We start from the raw sequence: 27,697 nt of genomic DNA on the forward strand, positions 1-27,697 counted from the left end.
ATGTTGATGGCACCTCACTCTGGTAAACTCAGCCTTCAACATGTTCTTGCAGCACAGTGTTTCAGTAAATTTTCTGATCACTGGTGTTCACTGGAATGTTGCAGTTGGGGGAGTGGGCAGTGGTAATGCCATTAGATGCCAGGGTGAAATATTGAGGCCTCCACAACGTAGAAGGTTATTCTAGCGCGATGGTAAATTGCCACATTGCAACAAGATCTTAAAGTGTTTATGGGCACAGGTCATGAAGAGCTCTGGGTACACGGGTGCAATCATCGTTCCCTGGGATAGCCTGCATCCTTGACAAACCCCTGTGCCTGTGACACTTCCTGCTTGCTGCTCAAGGAGAAGAACCTGAATTTCAGAAGCAAGAAGAGCCGAACTTGACCACCGTATTCATCCAAAATCATTGCAGGGTTTCTGGTTGCAGTCTTCAGTCTTGTTCACTGCTTTGAGCCTTGCTCCATACCAATCCCACTGATTAATTTACAGCTGGGTTATTGTCCCGACTGTAGGTAGGGTTATACGTGGGCTGAACCTGTCCCTTTTACAGATGGGCTTATTGTTAAGGAACACCTGTCCCCACTCATTGGAGGGGTTATTATTGGGGAACACATCATCCTCGTTATATGTGGGATTATGGTTCGGGAACACCCATTTGATAGGTGGGGTTTTTACATTCTGTCCCATTTATAAGTAGGGACATTCTCTGCAGAAACTATGTCAATACTGTAAAGCACGATGGAGCTGAGAGACAGTGTGAGTGTTGTACCTCCTGAACTTTTCAATAACAAACTCTTCTATTGGGAATATGGGACGGATGGGCAGGCACGGTAGTGTAGCGGTTAGCGTAACGTTTTATAGCGCCAGTGACCCGGGTTCAATTCCAGTCACTGTCTGTAAGGAGTTTGTATGTTCTCCCCATGTCTGCGTGGGTTTCCTCCGGATGTTCTGGTTTCCTCCCACATTCCAAAGATGTACAGGTTAAGAAGTTGTGGGCATGTTATGTTGGCACCGGAAGCGTGGCAACACTCGTGGGCTGCCCCCAGAACACTCTACGCAAACGATGCGTTTCACTGTGTGTTTTGATGTATATGTGACTAATAAAAAGATATCATATCTTATCTGATGTGCTTGACCTGAGAGCCAACATTGACCTGATGGGCCAAATGGCCTCCTGTGCCAAAAGGAAATGCAAAAATTTATATCATGCCTTTTTTCCTAGAAATATTGTTCTAATGAGCTTCACAGGAGAATTATTGAGGCAAAAAAACACAAAGACTTATTTATGCAAATAAAAGATTTATTACTTTTGATTAAACAGTTCCAGATGTGTCCACGACTGTCAGCGGTTTCTGTTCTATGAAGCAGGAAGTAGTCTGGGCTGTGAACATCCAACAATGGGATGACATTGGTGAGTTCATTCAGCGCTCCAGGAGAACGCTATGACTTGGTGGCGTTACAGCAGGACTCCGGCAGGATCCTTTTCTGACTCCAGCAGATCTCCACCAGATCTACAGCAAAACTCCAGTAGGACTCCAGCAAGTATCATTCAGTGTGATCACAGGGGTCTAACAGAATGAGGAGGCACTTACAGCTTTAGTAGGGTCCTAATGGAGCACAAACAGCACTGTTGGACCACTTGCAGGGCAATAGTAGGCCACAAACATGGCAGTAATTGGGCACTAATGGAGTTGTAGCAGGGCAGTAATAGAACTTAAAAGCGCAGTAATAGATTACTAATCAGGCATTAATGGCTAGAATATGGCACAAACAGACTTCTTAGCAACATTGACGAGGCATGAAAATACATGTGGCGAGGCATTAACATGGCTCAGCACAGGCATGCCCGCAGGTTGTTTTGCAGCATTTCTGCTCCTGAGGACAGTCTCCATCATGTTGACAGAACTCAGCGCACATCTTAGTTCCTCGGGGCAAGGAGCACCTCCCTGGTTTCACTGTGTAAACACAACCAACACCACATCAGGAACTGAGGCCACAAATGCATGTAAAAGTAATAGCAGGCACTTGCTTGCACTCCAGAACATTTCAGGGGCAAGGCACGCACACAACGGAGTCAGTACGAAACATAAAAAATCAGGTTATTTTTGGTCAATCCGCATTATTATTTAAAGGTTTACTTATTGATCGGAACACCACCCAGAGGATTTAATATTGTAAGTGACTATTGTCCTGAAAAAAAAACTAATAGTAAAGTTAATGGGTATACATAACCATGAATAACCAATAGTTCAGATTTTGTGGGGAAATGTTAGTATTTACCCAGACAGCTGCAAGCAATTCCCTGTATAATTGTAAGCAAGTTCAGGATTTCCACATGAATGTGCCGCAAGCATTCACTCCCTCCACCACCAGTGCAGAGTGGCTGCAGTGTGCACCATCTGCCAAATGCACCCCAGTGACTTGCATTGGCCACACTGCTGGCACCTCTCAAACCCACAAGCTCTACCACCTAGAAGGGCAAAGGCAGCAGGTGTCTCAGAGCACCACGACCTGCAGATTCCCTTCCAGTCACACATTATCCTGTCTTGGAAACATATCGCCAGTCCTTCGTCGTCACTGGGTCTAAATCCTGGACCTCTCTCCCCAACAGCATTAGGGGAGCTCCTTCACCAGAAGGACTGTGCTGTATTTAAGAAGGCAGCTCTACTCCACTTTTTTGAGGGTAATTAAGGGATGGGCAATAAACGCTGACCTTGCTAACGACGACTGTCCTGAAAAATTAAAGAAAGTCATGAAGTTGTGGTCAGCAGATCGCTGCAGTTTCCTGAATCCACTCTGACTCTGGACTCACCATGGAGTTCTGTGCATTGACCCTCCACAGTTCCACTGATACTGTTCAAAGAGGAAGGGTTAATTGTTCTGGTAATTAAGGGGCCTTTAGGAAACAGGAATCATAACATAGAGTCATAGAGCAATACAGCACGGATAGAGGCCCTTCAGCCCAACCAGTCCATGCCAACCACATTGGCCACCTAGCTAGTCCCAACTTCCTGTGTTTGGTCCATATCCCTTCAGGCCCCTCCCCTCCCCATGTACCTATCCAAGTGCTCCTTAAATGATACTTCTGTACCTGCATTCACCACCTTGTCTACCTGTGACGCTGCTTTCAACGAACTATGCCCTTGTACTCCTAGGTCCCTCTGTTCCATTGCACTCCCTAGTGCCCTACCGTTCATAGTATAAGTCCTACTCTGGTTTGACTTTCCAAAATGCATCACCTCACACTTGGCTGTATTGAAATCCATTTGCCACTCCTCGGCTCAGTTCCCTAACTGATCAAGATCCCCCTGTAATCTACAGTAACCTTCTTCACTATCAACAACACCTAATTTCATGTCATCTGCAAACTTGCTGATCAAGCCTTGTGTATTCACATCCAAATCATTTATATAAATAATGAATAACAAGGGTCCCGAGACTCACCCTTGCAGCACACCACTAGTCACTGGTCTCCATTTCAAGAAACAACCTTCAACTACCGCCCTCTGCTTCCTGTCTCCAAGCCAATTTTGAATCCACCCAACTAGCTCTCCCTGGATTCCATGGGACCTAACCTTCCAGATCAGCCTGCCATGTGGGACCTTGTTGAAGGCCTTGCTAAAGTCCAAATAGATAACATCCACTACCTTACCTTTATCTACCCTTTTAGTTATCTCTTCAAAGAAGTCTAAAAGATTCGTCAAACATGACTTCCCACACACAATGCCACACTAAACTCCTCCTAACCAGACTCTGTCTATCCAAATGCTGGTAGATCCTGTCCCTCAGAATTCCCTTCAGTAACTTCCCCACCATTGAAGTCAGGCTGACCGGCCTGTAGTTCCCTGGCTTGTCCTGGCTATCCTTCTTAAACAACGGAATGACGTCAGCCATCTTCCAGTCTTTGGGGACGTCACCAATGGCTAACGATGAAGCAGATATCTCCACAAGGGTCTCTGCAATGTCTTCTCTAGCCTCCCACAAGGTCCGAGGAAGTACTCGGTCAGGCCCTGGGGATTTATCCACCTTAATGTGCTGTAAATCTGCAAGTATCTCCTCCCTGGTAATATGAATGTTCTCTAAAACATCTCCACTTGTTTCCCTTACCTCTTGAACAACCATGATTTTCTCCTCAGTAAACACCGAGGAGAAATATTCATTAAAAATCCCACCCATCTTCTGTGGCTCGAGACAGGTGGCCCTGCTGATCTCTAAGGGGACCCACTCTCTCCCTAGCCACCCTTTTACTCTTTATATAGCTATAGAACCTCTTGGGATTTTCCTTAACCTTACCTGCCAGATCCATCTCATACCCTCTCTTTACCCTCCTGATTTCCCTTTTAAGAGTATTAATAATCTTTTTATAGTCTTCAAGGAATTCACTCATCCCTGACCTCCTAAACCCAATGTATGCTTCCTTCTTTTTCTTGACCAGATCCTCAATATCTCTTGTCAACCAAGGGTAAGACTTGCCAGGTTTACCCTTCACCCTGACAGGAACGTGCTGCTCCTGGACTCTTGACATCACACTCTTTAAAGCCTCCCACTTGCCATTCATCCTTTCCTTCAAACAGGCTCACCCAACCACTCTCTGCTAGATCTTGCCTAATTCCCTCAAAGTTAGCCCTGCTACAGTTAGGACCCTAACCTGTGGACCTGTCCTATCTTTTTCCACCACTATCTTAAAACTCGTAGAATTATGGTCACTGGAGCCAAAGGGCTCCTGACTACCACCTCTGTTACTTGCCCTGCCTCCTTCCCCAACAGGAGGTCCAGTATTGCACCCTCCCGAGTAGGTCCATCTATATATTGACTCAGGAAACTTTCTGGGACACATTTCACAAATTCCACTCCTTCCAGGCCCTTAACACTCTGTGTGGCCCAGCCAATACTGGGGAAATTAAGATCTCCCACTAATACAGCCCTGTTATTCTTACAACTATGAGCAAGTTCTCTATACACCTGCTCCTCAAGTTCCCACTGGCTATGGGGGGGGGTCTATAATACAGCCCCAATAGAGTGAAGCTCCCCTTCTTGTTCCTCAGTTCTACCCATACGGCCTCACTGGACAATTCTCCAAGAATGTCATCTCTAAGTACTGCTGTCATGTCCTCCCTTATCAAAAAGGCAACACCCCCTCCTCAGTTACAGGTACCTCTGTCATGCCTGTAGCAGTTGTATCCTGGAACATTGAGCTGTTAGTCCTGCCCTTCTCTCAGCCATATTTCTGTAATGGCTATAACATCCCAGTCCCCAGAGCTAATCCACGCTCTGAGTTCATCCACCTTAATTATAATATTATAAATATAATTTTATACAAATTGAAAGTGATTTATTTCAATCTGAAATCTGTCATAAATTTGAATAAAGCACATTAGGAATGCATAAGCTTTAATTGTCTTTGTTAGATTGGGAAACTACATTGAAAGGTATGACAGGAAAAGTGGCCCAGATGTGGTTACCAGGAACCATTAGAGATTGGAAGGAAAAGGCTTATAACATTGCCAAAAAACCTGTGGTTTGGGAAAATTTCAGAATTCACCACAGCAGGAGTAAAGCATTCATAAGGAAAGGGGAAGTCGAATATCAGTGTAGGCTAGGCAGAAACATAAAAGCAGCTGGCATAGCTTCTACAGATTATCTACAGTTAAGGTGAATCCCTGAGACTGAGGAGAAATTATATTTGGGAATGAGGAAATTAAACTAATATAATACTGGAATATATTGTTAAGGAAGTGGTGACAGGGCTCTTAGAAAATAATAAGATTGGGTACAGCCAACATGGGCTTATGAAGGGAAACCATGTTTGACAAAACTGTTCGAGTTTATTAAGTCGTAACAAGCAGAATAGGAGAGTAAACCAGTGGATGTGGTGTGTTTGGATTTTCAGAAGGCCTTCAATACGGTGCCACTCAAGCTTAATAAACAAGTTAAGGGTATTGGGAGAAATATACTGGTATAGACTGAGGATTGATTAAAGGGTGAAAAAACAAGTAGTAGGAATAAATGGGTCATTTTTGGTTGGGACTGTGACAATGGGATGCCATGGGGATAGGATCTGGGGCCCCAGCTGTTCACAATCTGTATCAGTGATTCAGATGAGATCATCCCACTCCTGCTTCTATATGTTATGCTCTTAGTATAACTTGTTACGAGTGTGTTCTACCTTGTTGGGGAGAGGTACATGCATGGCCACATCCATTGCTGCAGCATTTCTCATCCTCTGGGCAGTCACTGTCATCTGTACAATATTCAGCACATACTCCAGCTCCTCTGTGTCTCCGAGGACAGATCCCAGGCTTACCTACAGAAATCAGACACACTGCAGTTAGAACTGGATCAGATTGTGAAATACAACATTAATCCACTCTCACAATATTCAGTGACATAATTTGGCCTGAACACTCCTTGGTCTGATGCTCCTTGTCTCAAGGGCATAGAAACAGAAGAAAGCATCAAACGCTCGCTCAACTCCTCTCCTTACTTTGATCCTAGCTCATGCCTTCTTGTCTGAGAGTCTATATCTGTTAGTTTCAGGCATGTTGCTTCTCCATTGGGTTTGTTTTACCAAGTTAAAGGTGCACCTTAAATACAGATTGTGTGTAAGCAGTTCAATCTCTGGTCCCAAAGGATCACCCAAGTTTTAATATAATGCTCTTGCCAAACTTTGAGGAAATAATAATGACCCAGATCTCCAATTAATGGCCAGCAACCCCCTCTCTCAGTTCAGGTACAGATGCAACAGCTGGACTCAACATCCAGATGTTTCTATGTTTCTATGAACCTGTCACAGACTCCAGGACTAGTTTGAAATGGATCGTTGGGCACTGCAAGCATGGTACGAGTTTGGAGGCAATGTTTCTGAAGTCTGTGATGTGCATACTCAAGGGGGCAAGCTCAGTGAGAAGGAACTGAATCTCCAGCAGGGATTTGATATTGCTAGACAACGGGGCCTGTGGTCATACAAGCACAGGGTCTGTGGCACCTCCCACTGAAGGCAAGCTCCATAGTATCTTCAGGAAAAGGGGGGAACTGCCTGAAGGGGAGATGTTATTGATGTGGCAGCACAAGGCCAAGAATTTTATCTGTGTCATTGTTTGAGCATTAAAACATTGTTGCATGTGTCCCTAAAGTTGTTTCAAAAAGATCTCAAAAGCTTGTGATATTCTGCAACGTGCTTTAAAACATAGCATTGCTGAGCTCCCACGTGTAACACTGCACTGCTTCAGAATTATCAGGTGTTACTGAAAAGCTCAAGTCCTTAATTCTAGATTTTCCCACAAGACGAAACATCCTCTTCGCATCCACCCAGCAAAAGCCCCTCATAAGCTTGTATGTTTCAAGCTAGAGGGGCTAATGTGGGACAAGTAGAGGACCTAATGTCTCATAAGTTAAGGTCCTAGTGTTTCACGAATCAAAAACCTAATGAGTCAGGGAAACTGGCAATGAGGATGAGATGGAGACACAAGAAACTACGGGTGCTGGAATCTGATGCAGGGTTTTCGATCCAAAACGTCGACAATTCCTTTCCTCCCACAGATGCTGCTCGACCCACTGATTTCCTCCAGCAGATTGTTTGTTGCAATGAGGGTGAGATGTAAGGTTGTAGAAACGAGTCTATGAGAATTGAGGCTGAGTGAGTTTGGGAACTTCATGAATAAAACAGGCCTCCAAAGGGGGTCATCATCCCATGCGCCTGGCCAACTGTGAATACAAGCAGAGACTGGGGAAAAGACAGACCAGATTCCTGCTGAATATGTTAGAAGATGGAATAGCTATCACAAAACATAGGAGGCATAGTAATTATTTGGAGTGAATGGAAATGTTTTTCCATGTTAACAAGAAAGGAGCAAAGAAGGAACAGGAGGAAATGATAATGAACATTCACGAAACCATTTGCTGGCAGAAGAACGCTATTCCTTTTGTAAAGACAGGATGTGATACCCACACAGGTCTAACTAATTAGCGCCCTTTAGGACATGTTCCATCCAATGAGGGTGTTGAAATATTATATGACTAATCCAGCATCCTCAGAAACTTTTGAAAACTATGAATTCGGTAACTGTTGTCAGAAGCCTGGTGAAGCAATTGGAGTATACATCATTGAGTAAAAAAGGTCATGGCACTGGAATTTCAAGGTGTTCCTGGACCATGTGCTGACCGATTGGTTTGTCTGTAGATTTACAGGAAAGTGGGTTCAGGCTAAACTTTTGACTGCACTGGAGCTCACATTCGATGATGCATGCAAGATTGCCATTGTTTTGGAAAAGACATTGAAGAAGGCATGGGAATGCCTTTCACTGCAGGATAAGGGTGTCCATGCTGCGTGCAAGTGGACAGCTGCAGCAATTTTTTTATTTGTTCAGTTTTTGTAATCCAGGCTCCACTGGCCAGACCATCCCTATTTGATGATGAGCTGCTCTCTTGAACCATGTCAAGTAGAGAGTCATCGCGCTCCTGATCGCACCTTGCCGGTAGTGGAAAGATGTCAGAAAGTGAATCACTTGCTGCAAGATGTTCAGCGTCTGAACCACTTTTGTAGCCATGGCGTTTACGTGGCTGGTCTGGTCGAGCTTCCAGTCAGTGGTGACCCACCCCTCTGCCCCCCCAGGATATTAATGATGGGGGACACGGTGATGATAATGCCATGGAACGTCACGGTGGTGATCAGACTCTCTCTCGTTGACCGATGCCTGTCACCTTTGTGGCATGAATATTACTTGCCACTTATCAGCCCATGCCTGAATGTTGTTCAGGTCTTGCCACATGCAGGCACAGGCTGGTTCATTTGGTGAGGATTTGCCAATGGATTTGAACATTGTGCAATCATCAGCAAACATCCCACTGGAAGTGTCTATGGATGTATTAGCATATTGCTCTGTTATGGGGTGAGACACGTGCAGTCTCAGACTCAGAACAACCATTAGCCAGCAACTGCATGGCAAGACACATATATCCAGGTCTATGCTGTAGCAGGCAATGGGATCTGCTCTTCATAAAGGTCAGGAACTCCAGTTGCCAATGATCATGGCAAACTACACCTGGAGACTAAAGCTGCTGGATGGAGGTTGGCTGAAGACACTTCAGCTCAACCGGATACAGAAATGTAGTCTGGACAGGATTCTAATGCAATATATGGAGTTATTCATGGATTCCCGTAACGGCATGGCAGAGCATAGGGCCCTTGATTGCATTCAGTAGCATGTAATATCGATACGTTACAGACCTAGACCAGTGCTCTGTGCTCTTAAGATTTAATCTGAAGATGGGATGCCACGGAGTGCTGGTGAATGTGAGCAGAGGGGCTTGGGGACACCAGTAGATGTAATTCCAGAGTCTGACAAGCCTGTTTGTCTCTCTGGTGATTACAAGGTTGTTCTGAACAGAGCAGTGGATGATACACAATGTCCACTGCCCATGTACCAGGATCTGTATGCAGAGCTGGCAGGTCTAATGTTCCTTGGCAAGTAAGATGTCCCAAACTGTGCCCATATTAGTGTGGACCAGGTGAACCAAAGCTGCCTGACAGCAAATATTCATGAAAGGTTATGTGCATGCAGGACATTACCATACAAGATAACTCGGCCCCATAGATCTTCCAGGCTATCGTTGCTTTGATTTACACACTATTCTTCATTATCAATTTGATCACGGCAAAATACTAATTTTCACAGCAACTGTGGAGGAGCACCTTAGGGTTAGGCTGTGCTCTGATATGATCCCTGGTGCATTCTGCGATGAGCAGCCTAGGAATGTTCAGCAATGGTGTCTTCTGTGTTCCTAAATGTGATCCATTGGTTGGTTCTGAGATGTAAACTCCAGGTGTGTTCGCAGATGTGATTTTAAGATTGAAAGGTGCAGGTGTTCAGAGGACCTGGGTGGCCTTGTACATGAATCACTGCAAGTTAATATGAAGGAACGGTAAGCAATTAGGAAAGCAAACAATATGTTAGCCTTTATTGCAAGAGGATTTGAGTACCAGAATAAAGAAGTTTACATAGAGGTTTGGTGAGGCCGTATCTGGATTATTGTGTACAAGTCTGCTCTCCCTGTCAAAGGAAAGATATACTGCTGGTGGAGGGACACACCAGGCTTGTACTGGGATGGATGAATTTTCTTTGAGATGAGGTTTGGCCCATACTTTCTGGTTTTTAGAAGACTGAGAGATCATCTCATAGAAAAATACAAAACACTAACATGGCTTGACAGAGGAGATGTAAGATTGATGTTCCCCCTACCTGCGGTGTCTGAAAACGGGAGTCTCGGACTCAAAATAAGATATTGGCCATTCAGGATTGAGTTAAGGAGGAATATCTTCATCGAAAGGAGAGTGAATTTCTGGAATTCTGTACCCAAGAGCGCTGTTGCAGTTCAGTCACCAAATATATCCAAGGCAGAGAGGGATAGATTTTAGTTCTGAAGGGAATGAAGTGAAGTGGCCTGTTGCTTCTGCTGTCTTCCCCAAGTGTGTTCACCAGGTGTTTTCTATGACTTTATCCAAGATGTTTTCCAAAGTGTTAAGCTATTTTTTGTGAGTTATGAAGACCAGGCATGTTCTCATATAAGTGAGGTGAGAGCTACTTACGGAATGCTGGTGGTACACAGACTGCACCACAATCAAACACACAGCACTTGTCTGCGCCAGGGCAATCCTCGTCACACCTGCATCCGCGTTTTGTCACCGCAACCACCAACCTCCGTGGACACCGTCCAGATTTAACCACTGCTGGACACAAAACACACTCTGGTCATTCTCCACATATACTTTGCATCACAGACAGATGTAAAGTAATCATGAAAGATTTAGCTTAACCAATGAGAACTGGAAATCGCAGGGACCATAAGCACACGACCTTTAGTGGACCACAGTCTGAGTCTGAGACGTCAAAGGGTCAGGAAAAGAAGCAAGTGAAGCTTTCCAATTCAGTGGCATCCCACATGATCTTGGGACATCCCAAAACATCTTGCACTCATTGAAACTCATTGACATGCATTGTTGCAGGGTAGGGAACAGCAGCAGAATTTCACATGAATTGCGCTGAGTTAACAAGAAAATCTGCACTTGTGATGTTTATTAGAAACAAATATCATTCCAGGACACTGGAGAGAACTTCTTTGTTTTTGTTAATAGCAGCATTATCATGTCCAACTGAAGAGGCATGGGAAGTGAGGGTCCTCTGACAGGGCAGCATCCCCTCAGAGTATCAGCCAAGGTAATGTCCCCAAGCCTCCAGAGTGGGAAGAATTCATGACCCTTGACAAACTGCGTAAGGCCTGACAGGGACAGAGTCTCGCAGTTGGCAGACCTAAAGAGAAGCAGCCTCATTATAATATTAAAACAAGGACCTTTGTGTCGGGAACAGGTTAGTCACTGACAGGAAGTCCAGCTGTGGTAAAACCAGAGTGGGCAATGTTGAGGTGAATTGGTACACTTGAGTGTTTTTTAATCTGTTTTCACTTCTCCGTCTGACTAAAGGTCCAGATTTTGGAGGCTACTGTTCCAGCCCAGGACCCTGTGTCCCATTACTATCTGACTGAAATATTTATGGATGGATTCAGTGGGATCAGCTGCTATATATTTACCTTTGTGCAGTCTTGAAATGTACACAGTCACTGTAGATATTTGTGGGATCTTGTGTCACTAGATTTGCTTTCAGCACAGGGGCACGGCAGCTGAGTGGAAACTGAAGTTTAGTTGAGGGGGTCTGCAAACTGAAGGCACCTGCCTCCAAATTTGTCCCTGTTTGTTCTTTTATGTGTAAATCACAGATGTTTTGAAATGTTTGTGCCCATTTCCTGTCAGTCTCACCTATCGGAAAATTGGACAGGATTTCAGGGTACAATGCATCCAGCACAGAAGTCATACCCCCAACCCATTTCCTGCATGTGGTGATATCCAGATGCACACTGCTCATTGTTTTCTTTCCAGCAGAAACCTGAGCAAAGGATTATAACCCACAGTCTTCAGTTTTCACTTGCAGTTAAACAAGGAGCACCCCAGACAGCATGGGGGACACTCCCTGAGTTAAAGTGTCCCAATAGCTTTCATAAGTCATGGGATCGAGTTTAAGAGCCGCGAAGTAATGATGCAGCTTTACAAAACTCTGGTTAGACCACACTCTGTGACCAGTTCTGGTCGCCTCATTATAGGAAGGATGTGGAGGCGTTGGAAAGGGTGCAGAGGAGATTTACCAGGATGCTGCCTGGATTAGAGAGTATGGATTATGAGGAGAAACTAAAGGAGCTAGGGCTTTACTCATTGGAGAGGAGGAGGATGAGGGGAGACATGATAAAGGTGTACAAAATATTAAGAAGAATAGATAGAGTCTAGATAGAGATAGATAGTGCCTCTTTCCCAGGGCACCAATGCTCAATACAAGAGGGCATGGCTTTAAGGTAATGGGTGGGAAGTTCAAGGGAGATATCAGAGGGAGGTTTTTCACTCAGAGAATGGCTGGTGCATGGAATGCGCTGCCTGGGGTGGTGGTGGAGGCAGGTATGTTGGTCAAGTTCAAGAGATTGTTAGGTAAGCATATGGAGGAATTTAAAATAGAGGGATATGTGGGAGGAAGGGGTTAGTTAGTCTTAGGCGTGGTTTGAGGGTCGGCACAACATGGTGGGCTGAAGGGCCTGTATTGTGCTGTATTGTTCTATGGTTCTATGGTTTAAATGAAGGGCTATGTGGGAGGGAAGGGTTAGATAGATCTTAGAGCAGGATAAGATGTCGGCACAACATTGTGGGCCGAAGGGCCTGTACTGTGCTGTAGTGTTTTATGTTCTAACTGGGACACTGTTTCTGAAAGCACTGATGTCCCTACATTCCTTCTTATTTGTTGATCTTCTTGCAGCACTGCTCCAGACCACAGGGTCTCTCCACAGGGCAAGGCTGTGCAATCCCATTGCTGGCCGTGGCTGTGGAACAGAGCATAACTGGGTCGCATCACAGCATGGGCAAGGGGAGTGCTGCTCGCCCCTCCCCAGCTCCACGGACAACACATGTTGACTGAGCTGCTCTGCTTCCCAGTAGACCTGTGTAAGGGAGGGAGGAGGATGGCACTGTTGCCAGTGTCAAGGAGGGAGGGAAGAGGGTACTGTTGTTGCCAGTGAGGGATGGAAGAGGGTGGTGCTGTCGTCAATGTGAAGGAGGCTGCTGGATGCCAGTGTGAGGGAGGGAGCAGGGTAGCACTGTTGCCAGCACCACAGTCAAATAGGTAATCGGTCATTTACAAAAGGAGTAATAGTCATGGTGACACTGACATTTCCTGATGAATACAGATATGATACCAACACTCTGCAAGTGACACCTGCTGTTGTGACCATTTTGACATCCAAATTGACATGCCCAACTGTCTAACAGTTTCAATTTCTGATTAAAGTTCACTGACCTGAATCTCTCTCCACAGATGCCGCCTGATCTGCTGAGTGTTTTCCAGCATTTTCAGGTTTTATTGTGATTTGCAAGGCTGACACCAGTTAGTTGTAATTATCTATATTGAACCAACACTGTCTGATAGACATTGATAGTATAGTGATATCAACTTTCTGATAAATACTGGTATCAGTAATGACCCAATATCCCCCTGATTAATGCCAACATCTAGACTGACACTGCCTCTTTTGTTATATACTGATGTTAATAATGTCACTGATCGAATGATAAATTCTAATCAGTCACGCTCTGTAAGACACAAATGTGTATTCATGCATCAGATATTATCTCTAATGATTCCAACCATCTCAGACAGATGATGACACATACGTTGACACTGCCAGTCAGATTTATTTTGAATTAATACTCTCAACGTTAATAACCATACTGGTACTTAACACACTGCTACATATTGATATTCATATGCTCCCTGGTAGATATCAGCACATTTCAATTGATGCCTATACCAACACCAAACAATCCAACAGCTAGAGTGATTACTATTAACTCCGAAATGTCTGATAGATGCATTACCCATACTGACACTGACGCTTCTTTGGATAATGATGTCTATATTGTTACACAACCCAATTCAGGTAATATCTGAACTGACTTGCCAAATTGTCTAATCAATAACCCACATGCACATTGACATAGTTTCTCCAATTGTTACTGATTTCTAAACAGATACCATTGGATCCCTCTGTTCCTCTGCACTGTTAAGAGTCCTGCCATTAACCTTGTATTCTGCCTTCCAATTCGATCTCCCAAAGTATATCACTTCACACTTTTCCGGGTTGAACTCCATCTGCCACTTCTCAGCCCAGCTCTGCATTCTATCAATATCCTGTTGTAATCTACAGCAAACTTCTACACTATCCACAACACCACCAACCTTTGTATCATCAGCAAACTTACTAACCCACCCCTCCACATCCTCATCCAAGTCATTTATAAAGATCACAAAGAGCAGGGGTCCCAGAACAGATCCCTGAGGAACACCACTGGTCACTGACCTCCTGGCAGCATACGCTCCATCTACCACCACCCTCTGTGTTCTATGAGCGAGCCAATTCTGAATCCACACTGATGCACTTCAATAAATACTGAAAGTTATACTGGCAGTATATAGGTGTATAGTCTGACACTGACACCCTCTGAACAATCATGGTGTCTATAGTGATAATGATATCCTCTGTTACACAGCTGTGTCTGTGCTGAAACTGCCACTCGGATACATAGTGATAACTATATAGAGACAAGCTCTGAAAGATGGAAATATCTATACTGACACTGGCAGTCTCCCAAAAGTATTGAGACCAATTATAACACTGACAGATGCTGACATCTATAGTGACACCATTGCTCTTTGAGAAGCACTGATGTCTAAATGGTGCAACAGAGAGAAATCTAAATTACACTAGCACTCCCTACTTGATAAAGATATTTACACTGAAAACACATCTCTAATAGATCACATTTGTACTGGTACCAATACTCTGATAGGTACAGGTAGCTTTATTGACACTAATAATCTGTGAAGGTTACTAATCCTGACAGCAGTGCTCTCTAATAGATAGTGATATCTCCATGAACACGAACCTCAGGTGTGTAAAAATAATATTTAGTGATACCAACCATCCCTGATAGGTGCTGATATCTACATTGAGACCAGACTGTCATGGGGTCATACAGCATGGAAACAGGCCCTTCGGCCCACCAAGTTTGAACCGACCATCAAATATCCACTTACATTACTCCCATTTTATTCTCCCCATATATCCATCGACTTCCCCCAGATTCTACCACTCACCTACACATTAGGGACATTTTACTGTGGTCAATAAACTTATCAACCTGGGATGTGAGAGGAAACCGGAGCACCCAGTGGAAACTCACATGGTCATGAGTCACATTGAACTTGGGTCACCTGAGCTGGAAGGCAGCTGCTGTACCAGCTGTACCACTGTGGCTCAAGGATATTCCTGTTTATCCTGACACCCAAACTCTGCAATGTGTAATGATATTGGTAGGACACCAGCACTCTGAGATCGTTACCAGTATCTGTACTGCTCTCTCATTGATTGCGATATCTATCCTGACACTGGCTTTCTGTATACAAATGCCAATATCTGTACTGACGCCAAAACCCTGATAAATAAGAAACTCCCATGTACATAACATCTTTCACAATATCCACAACAGTCAGTGAAGTACCTCTTGTAGCCACTGTTCTAAGGTAAGAAGCACAACAATCAATTTGAGACCATATGTCTGTGAACAGCAGGGCATTAATAGATAGATTATTTGTGTTGAGTAAAGGATAAATATTCCCCTTCAGTTGGAGTAACTCCCCTGCTCTTCTTTGAAATAATGTCATAAAATCTTTACTGTCTACCTGAAATGCAGGTAGAACCCGTTAGATCTGGAGATGATGTTGTCCAGAAGGTTCTTCGGAAGTCAAGAATGAAGTGAAAATCTTATGGTTACAGCTGTTTTATTAGGTGTTCATCATAGTACAGGTCAGACAGGGTCTGCGACGTAACAGTAATGAGGAGTAACAGGACGCTATCGGTAACAAAGGAAGGTGAGCACATGCTCCCCTTTCAAACTGCAAAACCGGTCAGACCAGTCCCAGATAAGAAACCTGTGAGCAGTGACTGATTCACACGTCTGCTTTGCAGACAAAGAAACTGCAGAAATATAGAAACAAATATACTACAAGTTACTAAAAGTTTACTGACAAACAGGTGATTATGCAAACATATAAGCAAGCGCAAAGAAAGCTAAAACTTCACAGAAAAGCACAATAAGGCAACAATCTGGACCCTAAGCCAACAGACCTCAGCACAGGGCCAGTCATGAGTAAGCTATTGGGCTGGTAACACAAGGCCTGGAACACTAATCTGGAGGCGTGAGTTCAAATCCACATTATAGCAATTGGGGAATTTGAATTCAGGCAATCAAATAAATCTCGAATAAAATTAATTAGTCTTGGTAGGCACAATTTAATGAATGATCAGTTGTTGTGAAAGCCCATCTGCTTCATTAATGCCATCAATGAAGGTCTGATCTATATGTGACTCCAGACCTGTAATTATGGTTGACTTAAGTGTCCCCTGAAATGGCCCAAGTCACTTAATTCAGGGCAATAAATACTGGGATTGGTGCATCAGTGTTCCATGAAAACAAAAACAAAATTATGCCTATCCAAAGGGCAGCATTTCTGACAATGTAGTACCTTCTCAGTAGTGGAGGAGGTAATACTGAAGGGCAGTTTAGGTCTCAGGAACAGCAAATTAACCCAGCACCATTCAGAAGTAGGCGTGAAGCCAACTGAATCACCATTCTATCCATAACGCCGTTAATATAAGCACTGAGCAAAGTCTCTCTCTGATCAACACTCCAACAGGTTCCTATATTCTATCCTATCAAACGATATCTATCCTGACACCAGAATACTGGAAAAATATCAATATTCATACTTCTCTGGTGTCCTCTGTTATGCACAGGTAGCTTTATTGACACCAATACTCATTGATAATTTCTGACTTCAACACTCTCTGATAGATAACTGTATGTGTCTTGAAACCAACATGTTCTGAAAGATACCAAAAAGGTATCATGATATATTCTGTAACATTTCAGTAATGGTGACCATAAAATCCTATCAGTGTCCTTCAGAGTCTGGCCCACGTGTGGTTCTGGACCCATGGCCAAGTCATTGACTCTTAACTGCCCTCTGAAGTGGCCCAGAAAGCCACAGTTCAAGGGCAGCAACACCCGCATGAAGAAAAGATGCAGTAAAAACCTGGCTATCCAGCAGTCCACCAAGCTGACTCTTCAACGGGAACAGATGGGCGGAGGGAGTGCCTGGGTCAATATCAGGTTAACCAGTATATATGTTTAATAGGCATCGGTCAAGTCCAGCCTTTAGCTCTATCCTGGTTCCAATGCTCTCTGATGTATACACTGGTACTGCTATTTTTCTTCACTGACAGATTCCATATGCGCAGGTTGCAATTTTCTAGGCTGAATGGGCCCTTTCAGCGATTTCTCATAAAGTCATGATTTTCTCTAATTGCAACTGTTTCCTGCATTTGTTCAGTCAGAGTGGGTGGGCTTCTCTCTGGGCCCCAGGCTGACATTTGCCCACAGTGCCACTGAAATGAGACGCTGTGTTGAGTCTGAACACATGCTATAATTGAGTCTCAGTTGACTTGAAGCCAAAGCCAGAAACAGATGCTCATTATAAAGTTACAGCAAACCATCGTGCTGTAGGGGCATGTGTGGCAGAGACGAGGTGAGATGCAGAGAGACAACAAACCCCCAATCCGAGGTAGCTGCGGGAGCTCTCAATCTGCCACCTTGTGGATTTCATTGACTTTAATTTGACCATTGAAAGGAACACATCAAGGAGCTTGAAAACCTATTGCAGCTCAGGTGCAGGTCTATCATTGGAGCATTGAAGCTAAATGGAAAGGCCAATGACAAGACTTGGCTATAAGCAAAGGGTGTAGGTATCAGGAACCTCACCTCCACCATCCCTATTCCAAAGGGATTACTATATATCAGATGACTGACCTTTCAGTGGGAGAACAGTTAGGGAACTGTGACTGCAACTCCTTAAGTTTTAAGATGGTTACAGATAAGGATAAGTGTGGACCTTGCCGGAGAGTATTACATTGGAGCAGGGCAAACTACAAGGGTATAAGGCAGGAACTAGGGAGAGTTAATTGGGAACAGCTGCTTTTGGGCAAGTCCACATCTGACATGTGGAGGGTGTTTAACGACCAACTGCACAGAGTACAGGACAGGTATGTTCCAGTAAGAAGAAAGGACAAGGATGGTAAGGTAGGGGAACCTTGGATGTCGAGAGAGGTGGTGAATTTGGTCAAGAAGATAAAGGAAGCGTATGTAAGGTTTTGGAAGCTTGTGATCTTGTGAAAATCAAACAGAGCACTTGAGGGTTATAAAGAAACCAGAAAAGAATTCAAGTAGGGAAATAGGAGAGCCAGGAGTGACTGTGGAAAGTCCTTGGCAAGTAGGATTAAAGAGAATCCCAAGGCATTCTATACATACATCAGGTGCAAGAGGATAACTAGGGAGTGGGTAGGACCGCTCAAGGATAAAGGAGGGAACGTGCTTGGAGGCAGAGGATGTGGGAGAGGTCCTAAGTGAGTACTTTGCATCATTATTTACCAAGGAGAAGGATGTGGAGGACAGGGAGATGTGTGGAGCATGCTAATATACTGGAGCATTTCAAGATAAAGAAGGAGGTAATGTTGGGTCTCTTAAAGAACATTAAGGTGGATAAGTCCCCAGGGCCTGATGGGACATACCCCAGGTTATTGAGAGAGGCAAGAGATGAGATTGCTGGGGCCTTGACCAATATCTTCATGTCCTCTCTAGCCACAGGTAAGGTCCCGGAGGACTGGCGAGTAGCTAATGTTGTTCCATTATTCAAGAAAGGAAATAGGGATAATCCTGGAAACTATAGACTGGTGAGTGTCACGTCAGTGGTAAGGAATTTACTGGAAAGGATTCTTAGGGATAGGATTTATGACCATTTGGAAAACCTCGGCCTAATTAGAGACAATCAGCATGGCTTTGATTGAGTTTTTCGATGAGATTGATGAAGGTCAAGCTGTGGATGTTGTCTACATGGATTTTAGTAAGGTGTTTGACGAGGTCCCTCATGGTAGGCTCATCCAGAAGATTAAGGTGCAGGGGATCCATGGTGAATTGGCCGTTTGGATTCAGAATTAGCTTGCCTGTAGAAGACAGAAGGTAGTGGTCGAATGGACATTCTTGCTGGTGGTCTGTGACTAGTGGTGTTCTGCAGAGATCCATACTGGGACCTCTGCTGTTTGTGATGTATATAAGTGATCTGGATGAAAATGTAGATGGGTGGATTTATAAATTTGCAGATGATACAGATTGGTGGTGTTATGGATAGTGTGGATGATTGCCAAAGAATACAGCGGGATATAGATCAGTTGCAGATATGGGCCGAGAAATGGCAAATGGAGTTTAACGTGGCCAAATGTGAATTGTTGCACTTTGGGAGATCAAGTGTAAAGAGACAGTACACTGTCAATGGCAGGGCCCTTAACAGTGTTGATGTGCAGAGGGATTTTGGGGTACAAGTTCATAGCTCCCTGAAAGTGGCTACACAGCTTGATAGGGTGGTAAGGCACATGGAATGCTTTCCTTTATTCATCGAGGAATTGAGTTCACAAGCCAGGAAGTTATGTTGTAGCTTTATAAAACTCTAGTTAGGCCGCATCTGGAGTATTGCATTCAGCTCTGGTCACCCCATTACAGGAAGGATGTGAGGGCTTTGGAGAGGGTGCAGAAGAGGTTCACCAGGATGCTGCCTGGATTAGAGGGCATGTGCTATAAGGAGAGGTTGGACAAACTTGGGTTGTTTTCTCTGGAGCAGTGGAGGCTGACGGGAGATTTGTTACAGGTTTATAAGATTATGAGAGACATAGATAGAGTAGACAGCCAGTATCTTTCTCCCAGGGTTGAAATGTCTAATACCAGAGGGCATGCATTTAAGGTGGGAGGGGGTAAATTCGAAGGAGATGTGCAGGGCAAGGTTTTTACACAGAGAGTGGTGGGTGCCTGGAATGTGCTGCCAGGGGTGGTGGTGGAGACACATATGATGGGAGCGTTCAAAAGGCTCTCAGATAGGCACATGGGTGTGCAGGAAATGGAAGGATATGGACATTGTGTAGGCAGAAGGGATTAGTTTAGTTTTGCATTTGATTACTAACTTAATTAGTTCGGCACTACATCGTGGGCTAAATGGCCTGTTTCTGTGCTGTACTCTATGTTCTGTCTATGAGGCAAAAAGAAATAACATGCATTTAAATAGCACCTTTGACATCCTAATGGGCTTTACAAACAAGATACTTTAGCAGTGTAAGCATTGTGGTAATATCAATGATCTAGCCGATAATGTGGTAAATTGGATTAGTAAGTTTGCGGATGACACTAAGATTGGAGGTGTTGTGGACAGCGAGGAAGGCTTTCAAAGCTTGCAGAGGGATTTGGACCAAATGGAAAAATGGTCCAGAAAATGGCTGATGGAATTTAATGCCGACAAGTGTGAGGTGTTGCATTTTGGAAGGACAAATCAAGGGAGGACATACACAGTAAACGGTAGGACACTGAGGAGTGCGGAGGAACAAAGGGATCTGGGAGTTCAGAGACATAATTCCCTGAAAGTAGAGTCACAGGTAGACAGGGTTGTAAAAAAGGCTTTTGGCATCCTGGCATTTATAAATCAAAGTATTGAGTATAGGATTGGAATGTTTTGGTGAGGTTGTATAAGTCATTGGTGAGACCAAATTTGGAATATTGTGTGCAGTTCTGGTCGCCGAGCTACAGGAAGGATGTCAGTAAGATTGAAAGAGTGCAGAGAAGATTTACTAGAACGTTGCCGGGTCTTCAGGAGTTGAGTTACAGGGAAAGATTGAGCATGTTAGGACTTTATTCCTTGGAGCGAAGAAGAATGAGGGGAGATATGATAGAGGTTTACAAAATGATGAGTGGCATAGACAGAGTTAATGCAAGTAGGCTCTTTCCACCTAGATTAGGGGAGATAAGTACGAGAGGACATGGCTTTAGGGTGAAAGGGGAAAAGTTTAGGGGGAACATTAGAGGGAACTTCTTCACTCAAAGAGTGGTGGGAGTGTGGAACGAGCTGCCATCTGATGTGGTAAATGCGGGCTCGCTCTTAACTTTTAAGAGTAAATTGGATAGATACATGAACGAGAGAGGTCTGGAGGAGTATGGGCTGGGGGCAGGTAAATGGGACTAGCAGAATAATGTTTTGGCACAGACTAGAAGGGCCGAATGGCCTGTTTTCTGTGCTGTAGTTTTCTATGGTTCTATGGTGGAAGGCATTGAATGTGGTGCTACCAGAGAAGCTGGTGACTGGTGTTCTTATTGATGCTGTTACAACGTGCTAGCAAACTGGTGGCCCAGACCCTGTTACAGGACAGAATAGGACCACTCGGAGGGTGCTGCCTAATGCTCAGCTGTGATATCTCTGTATTATCTTACTTCTTCATCCTATCTACATAATGCTGAGCTTCTGTAGACTGTCTATGAATTATCGCAATGCTCAGGATGTCTATAACTGCAGGCTGGTTGAGCATCACCAAACAGTTGCAAACTTTCCCCGTACTTCTGCATTGATGTAGGGAGGAAAGGAAGAGAGAAATGGGCAGAAAAGGAAGAGAGAGAAAGAGGGAGAGAGAGAGAAAGAGAGAGAGAGAAAGAAGTTGGCAGAAAAAAGATGTGAATGAGGCAAAAGAGCTGTAGAGAGAGTTAATCAAGATAGTTCGAGAGGCAGGAAAAAGGGGACATTGATAAAAAAAAGGAAGGGAAGAAAGAGGATGAATAACAGAGACAGTGATGGATGTAGACTGGACAAAGAGAGGTTGGGGGGCAGGAGGAGAGGAAATAGGCAATGGCCCCCGAGTTAGACCGCATTAGGAGTGCAGTGGACAGCTCTGGGCACCACCCCTCCAGCCTCACAGGGAGTGCTGTGTGGATTTAGCAGAGTGATAGCTGGACTCCAAGGGTTACAAGAACTTCAGTTGTATTCCATGGAAAATAGAAGGTTACTGAGTTATTTGATTGAAATTTTCAGGATGAAAAATTGCCAATGGAGAAAGGCTATTCTTGTTCGTTGAGGAATCCAACAGTAGGGGGCAGGACCAAAACACTAGAGCCAGGTGTTCAGGGGCAAAGTCGGGGAACATTTGTACATGCAGAGGGCAGGAAAGAACTTGAACTGTCTTCAGCATATGCCACTAATGTCAACCTTAAATCAGTGATTGATACAGGTAATCAATTAATCAAAGGTATCATCAGATATGGGTGGGGTTAGCTCACAAATCAACCAGGAGCTCATTGCACATTGGAACAGACTCAGAATAGCTTGCTTCTGTTCTTATATTTCTAAATATGTGAAAGAGAGAGTGTATTAGACAGCAAAGAGAAAAAGAGGCAGACAGGAAGAAGTGAGTGAGACAGACAGAAGTCTGGAGAGAGAGCCAGGCAGATAGGAGAGAGAGCGTAAAACAGAAAGAGAGATAGATAAAAAAAAACGATGATGCTGGAGGAACTCAGCAGGCCGGGCAGCGTCCGTGGAGAATAACAGGCGGTCAACGTTTCGGGTCAGGACCCTTCTTCAGGACTGGAGATAGGAAAAGGGGAAGACCGATATATAGGAGGGAAAAGCAGAGCAGTGATGGGTGGACAACAGAGGGGAGGCGGGGTGGGCACAGGGTGGTGATAGGTAGATGCAGGTAAGAGATAGTGATGGGCAGGTGCGGGGGAGGAGGGGAGAGCAGATCCACCGGGGGACGGGTCAAAGGTACGGAGAGAGAGGAAACGAAATGAAAAAAAGGAAAAAGGAAAAAAAGGGGGTAGAAGAAAGAGAGATAGGCTCGGAAAGGGAGGAAGAGAAGCGGGGGGCGGGTGTTACTTAAAGTGGGAGAATTCGATGTTCATGCCGTTAGGCTGCAAGGTTCCAAGAAGGAAAATGAGGTGCTGTTCCTCCAGTTTGCACTTGGAATTGTCCTGGCAGTGGAGGAGGCCGAGGACTGACATATCAGCGACGGAGTGGGAGGGGGAGTTGAAGTGACCGGCAACGGGGAGATGCAGATCGTGATTACGGACAGAGCGCAGGTGTTCTGCGAAAGGATCACCTAGTCTGCGTTTGGTCTCACCAATATAGAGGAGGCCACAAATGGAGCACTGAACGCAGTAGATGATATTAAGGGAGGTGCAGGTGAATCTCTGTCTCACCTGAAAGGATGCTGCCTGGGTCCCTGGATGGAGGTGATGGAGGTGGTGTAGGGGCCAGACGCCCCTACCTTGCAGAGGCCAGATGCCAACTCTCAGACACTTCCTCCTACCTACCCCTGAACCATGACACCACCAAGGACCACCAGGACATTATCTCCCGCACCATCACTGACCTCATCGCCTCGGGAGATCTCCCCCCCACAGCTACCAACATGACAGTCCCACAACCTAGGACTGCCCGCTTCTATCTCCTCCCTAAAATCCACAAGAAGGACAGTCCCAGCAGACCTATTGTCTCCGCATGCTCTTGCCCCACAGAGCTCGCGTCCTCGGACACTATCCTATCACCCCAGTCCAATCCCTTCCCATCTACGTCAGTGACACATCACATGCTCTCCAACTTCCATAGCCTTAAGTTCTCCGGCACGCACAACCTCATCTTCACCATGGACGTCCATTCCCTATATACCTTTCTCCAACTCTTTCTCCGCTATATTGATGACTGCATTGGTGCCACCTGTGCAGAACTCGACAGTTTCATAAATTTTGCCCCAAATTTTCATGCTGCTCTCCAATTCACTTGGACCATCTCTGACACCTCCCTCTCCTTCCTCGATCTTTTCATCTCCATCTCAGGAGATTCCTTATCCACCGACATCTTCTACAAACCCACTGACGCCCACAGCTACCTCGATTACAGCTCCTCCCACCCTGTCTCTTGCAAGGACGCGATCCCTTTTTCTCAATTTCTCCACCTCCGCTGCATCTGCTCCCATGATGAGGCTTCCCACTCCAGGACATCCGAGATGTCCAACTTCTTTACTAACTGGAGCTTCCCCCCGACTGTGGTCAAAAGAGAGCTCGCACCCGCATCTCTGCCATTTCCCGCACCTCCACTCTCACCCCCACCCCTCCCAGTCCCAACAGGGATAGGGTCCCCCTTGCCCTCACATTTCATCCCACCAGCCTACATATCCAACACATCATTCTCCGCCACTTCCACCATCTCCAACAGGATCCCACTACCAAGCATATCTTCCCCTCCACACCCCTTCCTGCCTTTCACAGGGACCACTCTTTCTGCGTCTCCCTAGTTCACTCCTCACCCCCCCCCCCACCTATCCCGCTCCCACCCCGAGAACTTTTCACTGCCCCCACCTTAGGTGCAACACCTGCCCCTACACCACCTCCATCACTTCCATCCAGGGACACAGGCAGCATCCGTTCAGGTGAGACAGAGAATCACCTGCACCTCCCTTAATATCACCTACTGCCTTCAGTGCACCAAGTGTGGCCTCCCCTACATTGGTGAGACCAAACGCAGACTAGGTGACCGTTTCACAGAACACCTGCGCTCCGTCCGTAACCGTGACCTGCATCTCCCTGTTCCCGGTCACTTCCACTCCCCCTCCCACACTATCACTGATATGTCAGTCCTTGGCCTCCTCCAATGCCAGGAGAAGTCCAAGCGCAAACTGGAGGAACAGCACCTCGTTTTCTGACTGGGAACCTTGCAGCCTAACAGCATGAACATTGAATTCTCCCACTTTAAGTAATCCCCCCCCCCCACCTTCCCCACAAAACCCCCCCCACCACCACCACGCTTCTTCTCTTCTTCCCTTTCCCAGCCTCTCTCTTTTTTCTACCGCCTTTTTTCCTCTTTTTTCTTTCTTTTCCTCTCTCTCCCTACCTTTGACCCATCCCCCGGTGGATCTGCTCTCCCCTCCTCCCTCGCACCTGCCCATCACTATCTCTTACCTGCATCTACCTATCACCACCCTGTGCCCACCCCGCCTCCCCTCTTCTGTCCACCTATCACTGCTCTGCTTTTCCCTCCTATATATCGGGCTTCCCCTTTTCCTATCTTCAGTCCTGAAGAAGGGTCCTGACCCGAAATGTTGACCGCCTGCTTTTCTCCACGGATGCTGCCTGGCCTGCTGAGTTCCTCCAGCATCATAGTGTTTTTCATCCAGATTCCAGTATCTTTGTTTCTCTAGAGAGAGAGATAGCTGGACAGAAGGGAGAGAGAGTGAAGTGGACAGGAGAGACAGAGATAAGCAGACAGAAGACAGAGAGTGAAGGTGGTGGACAAGAGAGAGTGAATCAAGCCAAGAGAGAGAGGGTAAAGCAGACAGGAATGTTGAGCTGATAGTCATAGTCTAGAAGTGAGATCTGGACTATGACCATCAGCTGAAGTTGGAGACTCACACAAGCCGGCAGCATTTGGCTGCCTGCTGAAGGTGAAAGGAATTTACATGTACTGAGTTTCTCACTACAACTGGAGTGCAATAAGAACGTTTGAGACATGAAAGGAGTGCTGAACTCACCCGTGGAGTTGTGTCCTTGGGCTGAGGTTGAACCCAGCCACAGCAGGACAGTGGCAAGGGTGAGGGCCAGGGCGAGGCGGTAGGGGGACCATGTCCTCATGTCCGGGGATGAAGGAGCAGCACTAAGTGAGACAGCGGAGACACAGGGAGTGAAACACGTCTGTAACCAGACTGGTGAGGGCAGATCTCATTACCTCAAGTATTTCAAATATTCAGCCTGGGACCCAGACTTGCATTTTATACATAATGTCCGGGCAGAAGCTTTATGCCAGTTAGGACATAAATCTGTTTCTAATTTAACTGCATCCCTCGGGGTCCTAGTGCTGCCAGTACAGCTTCAGAATACACAGTCATGTGTTTGGTTAAGTTTCTGTATGCAGTAACTTTAAGAATAACCATTCTTGGCAGCAGAAAAGGTACAAAAACATTTACAATGAAAATCCTGGAACTAAGAGGTTCTGCTTGCCAAGATAGCTTGAACAGGCTGGGGCTCTTTTCTCCAGAAAAGAGAAAGCTAAGGAATAATTTGAAAATGGTTAAGGGTTTGACAGAGTAGATATCAGGGAAATATTTCCACAAACTGGGGGGGACCAGAACAGTGGATTATAAATACAAATTCTGCTAAGAGTGGCTGTAGTGGGAGTGGGCTGTTGGGGGGAGTGACTCTCTCTAGGACAATAGGGAAACCTGTTCTTCCAGGACGGTAGATGCAGGTGAGTCCTGGCGGGAGGTCTCAAAGTCAAAGTCGGGTTTATTGTCATCTGCACAAGTCCATGTGTGCACAGGTACAATGAAAAACTTACTTGCAGCAGCAGCACAGGCACATTTTTTTTATATAAACATTTATTCGCTAAAAGCACTACAAAAAGACAACCGGTGTCAATACACTACATCTAATACAGAAAAGAAAAAACTAAGCAATGATAGAACTACAGTAGAGAATGCAAACTAATACTAACGAAACACACACGCAACACTACACCTGCTAACGCAACACGCAACACTTCAAATGAGGATCGCATTTGTACCGTCCACGACCCACGCGATCCCCTGAGGGGCCCACCGAGCGCGGAACTCAGCCAGGGTACACACCCGCGCGTGCACGTAAGCATGGAAGATGGGCAGGCAATCACAGGCACATAGCATCATATAAGCAGCATTCACAAGAAAAGCATAAACATAAATTATACACAATTTTCACAAGAAAACTCAATTAGGACAAAAAAAAAAGTCAATTTTCATGAAGTGTTCATTGTGTTGCTAAACTAGTGATTAGGGTTTTGCTGGTTGGTTCAAGAACTGAATGGTTGAAGGGAAGTAGCTGTTCTTGAACCTGGTGGTGTGGGACTTCAGGCTTCTGTACCTCCTGCCCGATGGTAGCTGTGAGAAGATGGCATGGCCCGGATGATGATGGATGTTGCCTTCTTGAGGCAGCACCTCCTGTATGGGGCAAAGTCCGCTACTCTCTGCAGCTTGTTATATTCCTGTGCATTTGAATTGCCGTACCCAGATCGTGATACACCCAGTCAGGATACTTTCAACAGTACATCTATAAAAGTTAGTTAGACTGTTCGGTGACAAGCTGAACCTCCTTAATCTCCTAAGAAAGTAAAAATGCTGATGCGTTTTCCTTATGATTGCATCTATGTGCTGGACCCAGGACAGGTCATCCGATATGTTAACACCCAGAAATTTAAAGCTCCTGATTCTCTCGACTGCCGATCCCCATTGTAGACTGGCGCATGTTCGCCCTCCTTCCCCTTCCTGAAGTCAACAATCAGCTCTTTAGTTTTACTACGAGAGGTTGTTTCTGTGGCACCACTCGACCAGGTGTCGCTCCTGTAAGCTGACTCATCGCCATGTGTGATTCATCCAACAACAGTGATGTCATCAGCAAATTTGAAGATGGCATTGGAGCTGTGCTTAGCCACACAGTCGTGTGTGTATAGAGAGTAGAGCAGGGAGCCAAGCACACAGCCTTGAAGTTCACCTGCGTTGATCAGCAAGGAGATGTTGTTACCAATCCTCACCGACTGAGGTCTGCCGATGAGGAAATTGAGTATCCAATTGCATAGGGAGGTAGAGAAGCCCAGGTCTTGAAGCTTGATAA

At 45.3% G+C, this 27,697-nt stretch overlaps 1 protein-coding gene across 2 annotated transcripts; it reads right to left on the minus strand.

The window, feature by feature from the left end:
• Positions 1 to 1,330: 1,330 nt before the first annotated feature.
• wfdc2 (WAP four-disulfide core domain 2) lies at positions 1,331 to 25,736 on the minus strand. Of its 2 annotated transcripts, none has more exons than XM_052031445.1 (4): positions 25,588 to 25,736; positions 10,586 to 10,723; positions 6,167 to 6,304; positions 1,331 to 1,955 (listed from the first exon to the last, which is right to left on the minus strand). In XM_052031445.1, the coding sequence occupies exons 1-4, from the start codon at positions 25,685 to 25,687 to the stop codon at positions 1,822 to 1,824; spliced, it is 510 nt and encodes a 169-aa protein (XP_051887405.1). In that variant the 5' UTR covers positions 25,688 to 25,736; the 3' UTR covers positions 1,331 to 1,821. The 2 variants fall into 2 exon arrangements, with proteins under 2 accessions (XP_051887405.1, XP_051887404.1); XM_052031444.1 differs by having other exon boundaries at positions 10,586 to 10,726.
• Positions 25,737 to 27,697: the final 1,961 nt, after the last annotated feature.

The sequence above is a fragment of the Pristis pectinata genome, chromosome 16, assembly GCF_009764475.1.
Source record: "Pristis pectinata isolate sPriPec2 chromosome 16, sPriPec2.1.pri, whole genome shotgun sequence".
In the NCBI taxonomy this organism is placed as follows: Eukaryota; Metazoa; Chordata; class Chondrichthyes; order Rhinopristiformes; family Pristidae; genus Pristis; species Pristis pectinata.

Coding starts and splice junctions, on each gene's coding strand:
- wfdc2 (XM_052031444.1), bottom strand. CDS start 25,687: ATGAGGACATGGTCCCCCTACCGCCTCGCCCTGGCCCTCACCCTTGCC. Junction 10,727..25,587: donor CCAAGGACACAACTCCACGG/GTGAGTTCAGCA, acceptor TTTTGTGTCCAG/CAGTGGTTAAATCTGGACGG. Junction 6,305..10,585: donor CTGTGTACCACCAGCATTCC/GTAAGTAGCTCT, acceptor TGATTTCTGTAG/GTAAGCCTGGGATCTGTCCT.